The 11,813-nt window shown below is 51.8% G+C and overlaps 3 protein-coding genes across 12 annotated transcripts in view; all 3 read left to right on the top strand.

The window, feature by feature from the left end:
* The first annotated feature begins 300 nt into the window (after positions 1 to 300).
* Positions 301 to 2,090, top strand: LOC125981350 (myosin-9-like). Its single transcript, XM_049741353.1, has 2 exons — positions 301 to 1,723; positions 1,952 to 2,090. Exons 1-2 carry the CDS (start codon positions 444 to 446, stop codon positions 2,022 to 2,024), a joined length of 1,353 nt encoding a protein of 450 aa, XP_049597310.1. The 5' UTR covers positions 301 to 443; the 3' UTR covers positions 2,025 to 2,090.
* Positions 2,091 to 2,117: 27 nt separating this feature from the next.
* LOC125981347 (nesprin-2-like) lies at positions 2,118 to 7,984 on the top strand. Of its 6 annotated transcripts, none has more exons than XM_049741341.1 (14): positions 2,118 to 2,266; positions 2,334 to 2,478; positions 3,676 to 3,876; positions 3,983 to 4,242; positions 4,569 to 4,728; positions 4,808 to 4,960; positions 5,090 to 5,230; positions 5,304 to 5,465; positions 5,559 to 5,696; positions 5,782 to 5,967; positions 6,044 to 6,157; positions 6,229 to 6,381; positions 6,444 to 6,617; positions 6,719 to 7,984. In XM_049741341.1, exons 1-14 carry the CDS (start codon positions 2,217 to 2,219, stop codon positions 6,866 to 6,868), a joined length of 2,187 nt encoding a protein of 728 aa, XP_049597298.1. In that variant the 5' UTR covers positions 2,118 to 2,216; the 3' UTR covers positions 6,869 to 7,984. The 6 variants fall into 6 exon arrangements, 4 of the variants coding, with proteins under 4 accessions (XP_049597298.1, XP_049597299.1, XP_049597300.1 ...); XM_049741342.1 differs by having other exon boundaries at positions 6,441 to 6,590; XM_049741343.1 differs by having other exon boundaries at positions 6,441 to 6,590; positions 6,679 to 7,984.
* LOC125981349 (nesprin-2-like) overlaps positions 6,986 to 11,813 on the top strand; it is a 7,997-nt gene continuing 3,169 nt past the window's right edge. For 3 of the 5 annotated variants that reach the window (XM_049741349.1, XM_049741348.1, XM_049741347.1), the window contains exons 1-5: positions 8,073 to 8,203; positions 8,339 to 8,446; positions 8,536 to 8,636; positions 9,078 to 9,162; positions 10,047 to 10,347. In XM_049741349.1, the coding sequence (XP_049597306.1) occupies positions 8,153 to 8,203; positions 8,339 to 8,446; positions 8,536 to 8,636; positions 9,078 to 9,162; positions 10,047 to 10,347 (646 nt within the window). In that variant the 5' untranslated portion in view covers positions 8,073 to 8,152. Of the gene's footprint in view, positions 7,220 to 8,072; positions 8,204 to 8,338; positions 8,447 to 8,535; positions 8,637 to 9,077; positions 9,163 to 10,046; positions 10,348 to 11,813 lie in introns of those variants that run through there. The other 2 variants (XM_049741351.1, XM_049741350.1) reach the window with 2 other exon arrangements.

Raw genomic sequence — 11,813 nt, 5'->3', positions numbered from 1 at the left:
AAGAATGCGATTGAGACTCGACAAGAGGACTGGAGAGCGCTGGAGCGCGCCGCAGAGAAGGCACTTCATCGGTCGGATGTTCAGGCCCGGAGTTGCAGCGATCTCTTGCTGGAGTTGTCGTATCTGCGGGGACACTTGGAATCGCTCAGTCAACAGCTGGAAGGGTCCCCGTGGGACTGCGCCAAAGTCACGCAGCTGATGATTGCGCACGCTGAGGTCAAAGCCGCCCACGTCAAGTATTACCACTTGAAGGAGAGGTCGGAGGCGCTGCCCTCAAACGTATGGCCCAAAGAACGAGACGAGATAAAGAAAGCGCTTGCCAACATCAAGGACCAACTTTGTCTTACGGAGGAGTGGATGGCCTCTAAAATCCTGATAAGCGGCGATGCCGTCACCAAGAAAGTCCTGACCCTGGGGAGGGACGGTCTCTCATGGGCCAATAGATGGAGAGCAGCATCGAGGGCATGTGCACCAGAGTGCCTCTGCTCCCTGAGGAGGTGCACCATCAGCTCGGGGCCTTGAAAAAACTGCAGTCACAAGTCATGGCCAAACACAGACAACTCGAGTTACAGGTGAAGGCGGCGACGGAACTCCTGCCGCAGCTGGAAGGAGTGGAGGAAATACCCGCCGTGCACTCCATGCTCGAATGTCTCCAAGAACACTCAAAGTCGCTCATCCAGAAGCTGACTGACGCCACCGCGCACTTGGAATCGGAGCTGCGCATCAGAGAAGCAGTGGCTGAGCGGATTGCCGATCTTGATTACTGGGTGGGAGCTCATCTGCAAAGAGAGACGCTGGAGACCGTCCGGACGGACTTTGCGACTGCTGATGGCGAGAGCCACGAGGTGCCGATCCAGGTGGAAAAGCAGTGCGCCACCTGCGAGGCGCTTTTCATGCAGACCAAAGGCATAGCTTCGGAGCTCAGCGTGGCGGAGAGCTGCCAGCTCTTTGACAAACTCACCCAGCTCCGGGAAGACATCAGCAACATTGGCAGCTGCTGGCGGGCCGAGAGGAAGGAGTTTCAGGAACAGGCACGGTCTGTAGACTCCAGCGAGAGGGAGCTTGTCACGGTTGAACATAGCCTGAGGCAGATGCAAGACCAGCTGCACCAACTGAGGTTCCCCACCCTGACAGAATCGCTGGAGGTGTTGGAATACTTCCAAGACCAGCTTTTGGAGCACCGCTCTACGATTGGCCTACTCTGGGCCTGGACACAGGAAGAGAAGACGAATGAATTTGACTCAGTCATTGCTGAAATTCAGAACCAACTGACAGCCCTGCGACTGAAGGCCAGCGAGCAACACAAGTACCTCTACATGAGGCAGAATGCAGAGGCCCTGAAAAAGGCCATGGAGGAGCAACTTTGTCAGGCCAAAGAAGACACACGGGCGGAGGAGCGTTACAAGACCTACCACAAGCTTCTGTGTCATTTTCCTCTGATCAAAGGGCGTTGCAAGGAGGTCGTGTCCAAACTCCAGATGATCTCCACCGACCTCGACCCCGCTCAGCTGCGCTCCGAGCAACGCAGACTTCAGCAAAATGAGGAGAGCCTTCAAAACACGAAGACGAAAATCTTTGAGGGTCTCGGCGCCGTCGAGTGCGCACTGCTTCAAGAGCTGGATCTGGACTCGGAGAGGAAAGCAATGCGAGCCTTCCTTGGGGATGCTCACCGGGAGCTCCAGAAGCCCATGCTGATGGCGCCAGACGAAGCGGGGATCCATAGGCAATTCCAAAAATTAGTCTTTCTGAAAAATACACTTGAGTGGCGAATGAGAGCACTGGAACCTCTCGAGGAAGGAAGCTACAAATGAGAGTCCTTTGGACTGCTCAGCCGAAGGACTCTCATTTGTATTTTTTTGCTTGCTGCGTTTACTCTATAACAGCCTCACTGAATCCGTCTCCGTCTTTTTAGACAAAAGGCAAAGTCTGACCTAAATTGTTTGTCTTTTAGGACAACATTTCTGATGCCAGGACATCACTGCGAAACTACACCCAAACTGTCAAACGAGCACTGCAGTTCTTGAGGGACGTTGAGATCTCTCTGCTGCTCTTTCCTGGAGTCTGTGGTGAAAAGCTGGAGGAAACCAAAGAGATCTTAGACTCACTGGAGGATCACTTCCAGACTCACGTCGACCAGCTGAGCCCTCGATCCTTCCCTGTCCCCGCTAGGGGTAGAGCGTCTCCAGGAGAGTACTTTGAGTCAACTCCTTGTGAGGATGTCCACACTTAAAGCAAAAGGCTACCTTCAGCTGGAGAATCTCAGCAGGTTGAACTTTTACTCACCTGACGCCGCTCTAAGAAGTAGTCTCACTGCTCAAAAATGTGCTCCACAGCTGTGCCGAGAACAACAGAAAATACGCAAAATCCCTCGAGGGAATCAGTCTGCATGCCAGGAACGCAGAAGCCAGCCTGGAGTATTTTGTCTCTCGTGAGGCCCATTCTCTGAACGAGTGCACCGAGCGGCTGCGAGAACACCAGGTAGGCATCTATGTGCTAAAGCTGAGCGCAACCGTCACCTGATCCGCACTGTTAGAGTGGTGCTCGCTCTAACTTATTTGCAAGAACCACACGGGAGACAGTCTGCCCTTTAAGCACTTGCAAGTGGAGAAATCATTCGTCACTGTGCATACAGCGATGTTCGAACAAAGTCTGACTTTGGATTCTTGCAAGAGAGTATTTATTGAGAGAAAACAGGGTGGAGGTGAGAGTGGACAGGTTTGGTGAACCCCTGGCCTATGGTCAAATCAGAGCAGGGGGTGTTTTACGACGTTGGGGAAAACAGAACAACTTAGATTGCTTCCTCTGCAACTGGTCAATCAGTAAAGAGGATGCAAGCACTTTATTATACAAGGTTGTGGAAACAGAAACTAGTGGACCATTTTAGATATCGTAATTTTCGGACTATGAGTCACGGGTTTTTTCATAGTTTGGGTGGGGGGGCGACGTATACTGAGGAGCGACTTATATGTGAATTTTTTCACAAATTTTCAAAATTAAAAAAAAAAAAAGAAAAAAAGTTAAACTGCGATAAACGAACCGCGATGTAGCAAGGGATTACTGTAATTTGAATTTCAAGTGACGTCAGTGGCGCGGTGCGACGGTTGTTTACATAAAGGACAAAGATTCAATCACGGGATGACGAAGATGACGAAGGGCCCTACGTACTACCGGCATCATTAGCGGCTTTGTAAGTGACACGGAGCACGAAGGATTTAATGATTTGGAGTGACACAGAAGGTTTGAAAAACGCACGCCCGGTCCTACTCTACGGAGCTTTCTTTCACCTCCATGGATTGAAGTCGGGGGTCGGCGCTCGGCCGGGAGGCTGTCCAAGGACGGTGGATGGGACTCGGACATGGCTTTTACGCACGCCCGGTCCTACTCTACGGAGCTCTCTTTCACCTCTGTGGATGGAAGTCGTGGGCCGGCGCTCGGCCGGGTGGCTGTCCGGGGATGGTGGATGGGGCTCGGACATGGCTTTTACGCACGCTCGATCCTATTCTATGGAGCTCTCTTCCACCTCCGTGGCTGGAAGTGCCGGGGATGAAGTCCACACCGCCACACACCTGGAAGTCGACGCCGGTGCTTGGGGCCGTGTGGTGGTGAACTATTTATGTTATAATTTATCAACACGCACCGCTCCGTTTTGCTCCGCTCTGCTCTGCTCCACTGCAGGTCCTGCGGGCCGATCTGGACTCTGCGCTGAGGCAACTGGAGGAGATGGAGGAGTGGTGTCCCGAACAGCGATGCCAAGCGCAGCGGGAGACCTCCGCGGCGGCTGCCTGGACACGTGTGATCAAACTCTGCCTTGGCTCGCGGCGCCTCAGCGTGAGACTCGAGCAAAGGATCGTCGAATGGAGCGACATCGCCCGCAGCGTAAGTAGTTAGCCAAAGTCTCGACTGAGTGAGCGCTCAAGGAGACGCTTTGCGTTGGCATCGGCAGGGGACTCCACAAATGGAGCATCCCTCTGTTGTCTCTCAGGTGGAGAAAGCCTCTGCCGTGCTGCGGCAGACAGAGGAGGAGCTCCCCGAGCTTGCCCCCTTGATGGCCTCCACCAAAGAACTGGTTGACCTGCAGCAGTGCTGGGAGCAGTACCGGGACAGACTGGACTGTGAATACGGTGCACTATGTGCCCTGGAACAGCGCGTCGCCAGGCTACTGGGCATCCCCGACGGCACGGAAGAGGCGCCGCCCACACCCCTCTGCCAGCATCTGCAAGCCATACGGGCCGCCTACGGCAGGTAAGCGGTACCCAGCGCCTTTGCTCCCAGGCCTTTAGCGAGGGCGACGCCTATTTGCTCTCCGTTTGGCTTTAGGTTGGTTGACGGAAACTTTGCTTAGTGCACTCGGGGTTTGATGTGGGAATGCCATTGGAGCACACTGCTACACACTGCACATGTGCCACGACCAGTGCAGCCCAGTAAGAGGCTGCTATGAGTGAATATTCTCGAAAAGGTCCATATTGGGATTGGAGTTGAATTTGTAGATGTTGTCCGGGTTACTGGCCCCGAGCGGCAGCTGGCTTTGATTTGTTTTGGCCGTCCGTTTGTTGCGTGTGGTTCCTTAGGGTCAAGCAGAGTAGCCGAGATGGTTTGGAACAGATAAAGCTGGAGCTGGAGGACGACAAAAAATTGCAGGAGGAGCTGCAGGTGGTGTGGGTGTGGTTGACAAAGGCTGACAGCCTCTTGTCTCAGATGGATCCAAGCAACGGCATTGTAGAACTGAAGGTACGAGCTCCGTCTGGCTCATGAGCGACGTGGCCCGTTCACCTTTCAAATAAAAGTTTGCATTCGCCCACCTTTTCAGGTGCTCCACGGCCAGTTGTGCGTCCAGAAAGCGCTGGTCCGGGGCATTCGTGAGCGACTCAAGTCAAAGTACCTGGAGTCGGACGTGGTCCCGCCAGAGATCCACGGACGACTGCAGGAGGTCCAAAAGGCTCTGGAGCAAGTTCAGGCTAAGGTAAACTGAGTCTGCGCCATTTTCATTCAAGCGGTGTCTAGAAATTTCAAAACTCGTAGGACTGACTCCACAGCGAAACAACAAGAATTCCTGCTTTGCAAGCCTGCCTTACCCAATTTGTCCATCCAGGTTGAAGAGGCCATGGAGACAAGCGGACCCGCACACAGAATCAAAGCCGAGCTGCTGGAGACTCAAGTTGGCCTGCGCTCAGTGCAGGAGTGGCTACAAGACAGGAGTTGCAACATGGCGGACGCAAAGCGGGCTCAGAAGGTGGATGGGGCGGGGGTCATCACGCCCTAACCCGGGAAACCCCCTCAAGCCCCATTGTTGAAACTCCATGCAGCTGGTGTGGCACGAGCTGAAGAAGTGGCACTCGCAGGTGGCAGCGCTGGAGGCCGATGTGCGGGACCACGCGCCGTCGCTGACGCAACGACTGGCAGTGGTGCAGCAGCTGTGCGTCCAACTCACTGAGCGGGCCGAGCAGAAGACGGCGCTCATTGGCAAGGTGGGAGAGTGGTTTTGTTGTGCTCTGCTTTCACTTGGACACCATTTCTTTGTGGCCGATCAGGCTCGATGCAAAGTTCCGCCTTGTTCTCAGACGCAAAGTTGGCTGGAGGAGCATCGGGAGATGATCACCAGCTCCAAGAGTTGGATGTTGGAGTCGCAGGCTTGGCTAGCCACCCCCCGCACGTACACCACCTCCAAATGTCTGAGTAAGCACGTCACAGTGCTGCAGGTCAGATGAGCCTGAGCCCCGTAAGTGTCGCAGTTGCGCTGACTCGCTCTTCTGCCCGCGCTCTTTTGGTGTGGTGACGCCACAGACGGTGTTGAAGGACGCCGCGCATATCCGAAACGCCTTGGAGAGCTTCTCTTCGGTCTTGGAGCAGATGTCTCAGGTGGTGGACGTCTCAGCTCATTGGGAGCAGCGGGCGGAAGCCGACCGACAACTGGCGGCCGTCCAGAACAGCTTTGCCGAATCTTTGTTGCAAATGGAGCGCGCCGCCGCCGTGAGTCTCCCTCTCTCAACATTTCCACATGGCGAGTCGCTGCCTTGTTCATGTCCGTCGGCGCCGTCTCGCCAAGGAGGTGACGGCGATGGAGACAGAAGCCGTCAAAATGGAGACAGATGTGGCCGAGATCAAGAGCCTCCTCTGCTCCCCGGAGACATTGTCCAGCCCCAAGAAGAAACATCTCAAGGTGACGTGTCACTTGTGCATCACAAATGCGCCCGGCCCCCGCGTACTCACAAAGCTCGTGGCGCCGCGCAGATGCTCGAGCGGAGGACCCGCTCCATGAGGAGCAGCATTACCGATTTCCAGAAAGCCAAATTGCTCCTTCGTCTTCCAGAGAAGACGGATAAGACCTTGACTGTTTTAAGGCTCATAAATCTGCTGCAAACCTCGCTGCCGGACCTCGAGAAGGTGAGTTGCTCCGTCAAGCGGGTCGGCCGAGGCTGCCCACCGCGTGTCTCTCATTTCAGAAGATCCAGGCTCTATCCATCCAGCAGCTTCCCGCTCAACGGGCTCGAGGCGAAAGCCGGCAGGCAATGTCCCTGATGGAGCTCGAGCTGCCCAGTAGCTTAGAAGAGAGGGAGAAGAGTGAGGAGAGTGAGGAGAGCGAGGAGAGCAAGGTGAGCCAAGTGAGGGAGGTGAGCAAGGTGAGCCAGCGCAATCTTGGAATTCTCCTCACAAGTCCAAACCGATTGGTGCTTGTTACAGGTCGATGACCCCGAGCCGAACGCTTGTTTCGTTTCTTTAGGCTTCAGGCGCCACAGAGCAGAATTGCTTTGAGAATTTGTCATCCTTGCTGGAGTCTGTCACACATCCCAAGGACCCCGAAGCCATGGTAAACATCTCCACCGGCTCCAAAAGTGCAGCTGCTTGCCAGCAGAGATGCTCACTCTGCTAGATGTAGAAAGCCTCCAAGTCTTCTTCACGAGTTAGAATTGCAGCCTTTACTACACCTCCGACGTCCCGCTGGCTCAAGTTAACACCTCCGACGTCCCGCTGGCTCAAGTTAATGATGTCAGGTTTGAGCCCCAGCTGATACCCCATTCTAGACCCAAGGACAAAGAACCGATCTCAGAACACTGACGATGATCACGACGCACTTGGAATTGACTCCAGAAAAGCAAAGCTCAGACAAGACCTGGCCGGTTGGGCCTTGTAAGTGCGACACCACTGAGTATTGCTTTGTTCCCTTGTTGGATTCGTTCAAAGTGCCGGCATCGGAAGAAGCCCATGACGCATCCAAATCATCGTAAGGTGGCGCTGGCGTTTTCTAGGGGGGGGGGGGGGGGGGGGGGGGTGGAACCTGATTGACTGTTGTCAAAATGTGTACCACCTGGCCCCAGATGATTCATAGCCCAGCCAGGCGTTTGCTGAGGACCTACGACAATTTTATGCAACCTTAGCAGGCGCTATATCAGCGCCATGACGCCAGCTCCTCCCAAATGGCCGAGTAGGGCATGATTTAGATGCGTAATCTGCACTTAGCCGATGCATGGGTATTTGCGCTATGAACACATGAATGTTCAATTGCGAACAAATCGTATCCTCGTGCTCCTGCAGCGACACCATTGGCTAGTTGGCATGGGATAGGCTAAAGTTAATCCGGAGAGTGGCATGGACGATGTCGCTTGTATGCATGGGTTGAGCATGAGAGCCGGCGACCCACATGAACCTGACGTGTTTTTTTTGGGAGTGGGGTTTTAAGGAAGCATACACTAATGGACACACGTGGTGACTCTGTTTGCTAATATGCTAATCAGCTGTTTGTGTTTTCCACACGCCACGTCTGAACTTTGCAAACATTCGCAATGAAGGCCGCGCAGATGCTCTTTGACGTGTTTAATCATTCAACTGACGGCCGATGACATGAGCATTACTTTCCATTAAAGTCACCATGTGCAAGGTTTTTTTTTTTTACCTGTCAGCATGAAGTCTTGATAGGTGTGCATGAATAAGATCTTGCTCTTTTCCGTCCTGACTCGCTCTTGTATACTCAATAAATCTGCAGCAGTGATTCGCGTCTCTTTGTATCTTTTGCTCATTACGGGAATAATAACCCAATAATACCACTCACAGACGCTTGGATTCTTTGCACTTCCCACATGTCAACCACAACGGTGACCATAGCGTTCAGGACTAGCCACAAGGTTGTTGGCTCATTGGGTCGAATATACGGCGCGGGATGGCACCAGTTCAAAATGCTGCTGTCCAGTCTGCATTGTCTGAACAAACGGTAGCAAAAACACGAGCATATTGAATTTATGAGGCAATAAATGAGAACCTCCTCCCACCTCCACATGAGGGAGACATTGCACACCCTCTCAAGGAGAGCTCTTGTGTGTACATCTTTCCCTGGTCACCTCATTAGGTGCAGCCCGTTACCCGTGAATATGACATGAGTTGTCATCATGGCAACGTGCCGACCAAAACGCCGGCGGGGACAGACCTGGCTGCTGTCCAAAGACTGTGCTGGGAGGTACGAGTCACCCACCTACGAGTTTTCCCGGGCATGAGGGTTAGGGTTCACTCACGTATGAAGTTGTTAATCAAGTTTTGTTTGTTCAGGAGTTGGAGTGGCAGTCGAGCGAGCAGCGAGATGTGACGTGGGCCACTGTCGTCAGCACGCTGGGTCAAGGAGCCAAGGCGCTGCCGCCGTCGATGCCACGGTAACGCTTGATAGCGCAATGTCATGGATGATGAGGCGTTTCTTTGCGGTTACGTAGAGGTGGGGTCGACAAAGTCAAAAAACTGCCTCAACTGCTACATTTACCTACCGCTTGAGTCGAAACACCTGTGGCTGAAAGCAACACTTGGCTGGGTTTTTGGCCTTAAGAATCGGGGCTCTGTTGCGGCTTCACCATTTTGGGGTGAGGTTCTCACCCATCTGCCGTCATTCATGGAAATCCCATTTTATTTGTCCCCAAACGATTTGTTGGCGATCAAAGCACTGTTGCGGCCAAATTCGTTGTTGATGAATTTATTATTCCGTTTACATGCATGTGCCATTTTAGGAGAACATGTCCGCCAATGGCCAAAATGGCTTCCCTGCACCGGACGAAGGAAAGTGGCGAGGCGTAGAATGAAGTGTAAATGTATGTTCCCCGCAGGAGGTCTCCGGCTGAGGAGGCGGTGGTGCTCGGCGGCGGCTTCTGGAAGTCGGAAGATGACTGCAAGAGGCTGGCGACTTATCAGGTAGAAAAATCGACAAGAAAGCTCTTGATTAGCACTTCCTCAAGCCGAATTTGATGTCTGGGGACCACTCATTTTTTTGCTCTGCCAATAAAATGAACGGGAGTGCCACCTGAACTCTTGGCGCATGCTTCAAATCCAGAAATTCGCACATTTGTAATGAAAACCGTCTGCTAGCCTAATGCTAACACAGAGTGGGACATCCCATAGACGGGCCTGAACTGAGATATCATTATGAGCCATCAAACAGGTGCTACTTGAACACAAGCAGAACAACAGCAGCAAATACAAGCGAACGATACAAGATAGCTCAATGTCGGTGCAAGGTGTACGGACATCAACGTTGCCGGCTGACGTCCAATCCTTTTGAGTGCGATGTCGGTTGGCCTCGTGTCTGTGGAGTGGCCGGCCGTCAAAGGCAAAAAAGAGCATTTTGTCCACTCAACTCTCGGTAATTGGTGGTGAACAGAGATGCCAGCAGGACATTTTTAAGTTTAGCAAGGTCTCGAGATGATTAATCGATTATTGATTCATGTGAAAAGTATTATTATTATTTTTTAGTCTCACTGTACTATAGGGACATGATGAATCTGTATTCAAAAGTCTGACGACACTCACCATCTTTCCGGATGTTTTCGTTGATCTACAAACGTGGACTTGAGGCGGTTGGACTTGTGTGTATCCAGAGTATGACTCTGGCGTAATGCTCTGCAGATAAGCCATGGAAGTGCGAGAACATGGGCAAGCATAGGACTGATTGCTATCAAGTCAATCCTCTCGCTCCGCAATTGGGACTGCTCAACTGCTGCCTGGTCAGCGGCCTGGCCACGCTGCGCACAGTCAACATGAAGAACGTTCCCCAATTCAAAGGGCCTGTCTTGCTGTAGGTTGAAGCGCTGAAGGAGGAGCCATCTGAGCAGGAGAACACACTCAAAGCCGGCGGCCCGATGTCTTTGTGGAGCGACTCGGAGAAGGACGTGGCCAAACCTGGGGCCGCGTACCGGATCCCGCTGCCGCCTCTAGAATTTTCTGGAAGAGAGACCCCGGTTGGTGGGGACTCCATCCCACTCGAATGGACTCCATCACGCTCGAGTGGACTCCATCCCGCTCCATCCCACATGGTGGATGTGGGAGGGTCCTTGACATACGAGGATGCCGAAGATGTGGCCTCCATCAGTGCCCTGTCAGGTAACATCAGGGGCAGTGTTTCCTCTAAGCTGTGCAGCTGCGTGATTGCGTACTGCTCGAAAAATCTCTGTGCACAAGAAACGCCATGCTGCACACAAAATAAAATTCAGGATACACTGATTGGTTAATATCTAATGTTAGTCGTAATCTAATCTAATTAAGTGGACCAATGATTTTCTTTCTGTGTCCAGCCAATGATATGATATGGTTCACTTACGCTACATAGCCAATCATAGCATTGACAGTGTCACAGATGGAATGGAGCAAGGCGACCAAATGCAGCTTGGACCAGGATTTATTGTGGGAAAAGGGAGTTGGAAGGGAAGATGAGGGGGAACAGACAGACCGAATCGCAGACGGGTACAGAAACTAACAGAGACGAAGACTGGAGACAAGAATAACGAGAACAGAGACGACAGACGAGAGACATGAAATAATCTGACAGGGGAGTGAGAAGCAGACAGGACTTAAATACACGACAGGTAACGAGAGGCAGGTGAGGGTGATCACACTGATCATGATCATGATGGGCATACACAGGAGGGGAGGAGTGAGTACACAGAGACGCTAACAGAAACCATGACAACATAGAGACCACATAGGACGACCGGGGTCGAGTCGTGACAGACAGTGCCTGAAAATGTGTCCTGCCCATCCGTGCCGTGCAGGTCAGCTCGCTAACAACACTGTGGCGGAGTCAAGAGATGCAAATGCTAAGTTAGCTAACCCTTAATCATGGCAAAACGAACGAACAGTGACACATCCACTCGCCAAGCCAAAGTAAATAAGAGATGCGGCGGTTCTTTTAAGATGGAATGGTTGTCGGACTGTGTACAAATAAAAGAACAAACGGTGAAACTGGGTGTGATTTTCTCTTTTTTGAGCGAGAATGGTCTACAATGCAAAACATGCAGTGAAGCCAAAGTGGTGGGCGAGTTTACGGAGGGAAAAATATGGACTGAATCGAAGTTTGGCTACCTCAAGCGTCACATTCAGCAGAAATGTAATTTGAAAGCTGTTGGAATTGTACAAAGACTCAATATGGGACAGGGGATCGGTCGGTATATTATTGTGGGAGAGTGCAAAAGACCGACAGAAAAGGAACGAGCTGTCACAAAACATAATCCGACCCCGAGTCGCAGTTCTCATTGACTTTATTTATTTATTTATTTATTTATTTATTTATTTATTTATTTATTTATTTATTTATTCATTTATTTATTTATTCATTCATAAATTAATGAATAAGTATTCATTAATTTACTTATTTATTTAATCTGGTGTTGCGCACAGTGGTCCACAGTGTGCACAGGGAGCTTGTGTGTTTGCACAGACACTAGAAAAATTAGAGGGAACATTGATCAGGAGGCAAAAGTATCCAACCACAAATACTTTCTTCCTTTACCAACATCCGTACTTCACAATTTCCTTTTCATTTGCGTATCTGGAGTCGGGTAACACAGGCT

Source organism: Syngnathus scovelli, chromosome 14 (genome assembly GCF_024217435.2).
Source record: "Syngnathus scovelli strain Florida chromosome 14, RoL_Ssco_1.2, whole genome shotgun sequence".
Classification (NCBI taxonomy): Eukaryota; Metazoa; Chordata; class Actinopteri; order Syngnathiformes; family Syngnathidae; genus Syngnathus; species Syngnathus scovelli.
This window is presented reverse-complemented; position numbering and strand designations above follow the sequence as displayed.

Coding starts and splice junctions, on each gene's coding strand:
- LOC125981350 (XM_049741353.1), top strand. CDS start 444: ATGGAGAGCAGCATCGAGGGCATGTGCACCAGAGTGCCTCTGCTCCCT. Junction 1,724..1,951: donor GACGAAGCGGGGATCCATAG/GCAATTCCAAAA, acceptor TTTGTCTTTTAG/GACAACATTTCTGATGCCAG.
- LOC125981347 (XM_049741340.1), top strand. CDS start 2,217: ATGTCCACACTTAAAGCAAAAGGCTACCTTCAGCTGGAGAATCTCAGC. Junction 5,466..5,558: donor AGACGGCGCTCATTGGCAAG/GTGGGAGAGTGG, acceptor CCTTGTTCTCAG/ACGCAAAGTTGGCTGGAGGA. Junction 5,968..6,043: donor AAATGGAGCGCGCCGCCGCC/GTGAGTCTCCCT, acceptor CGTCTCGCCAAG/GAGGTGACGGCGATGGAGAC.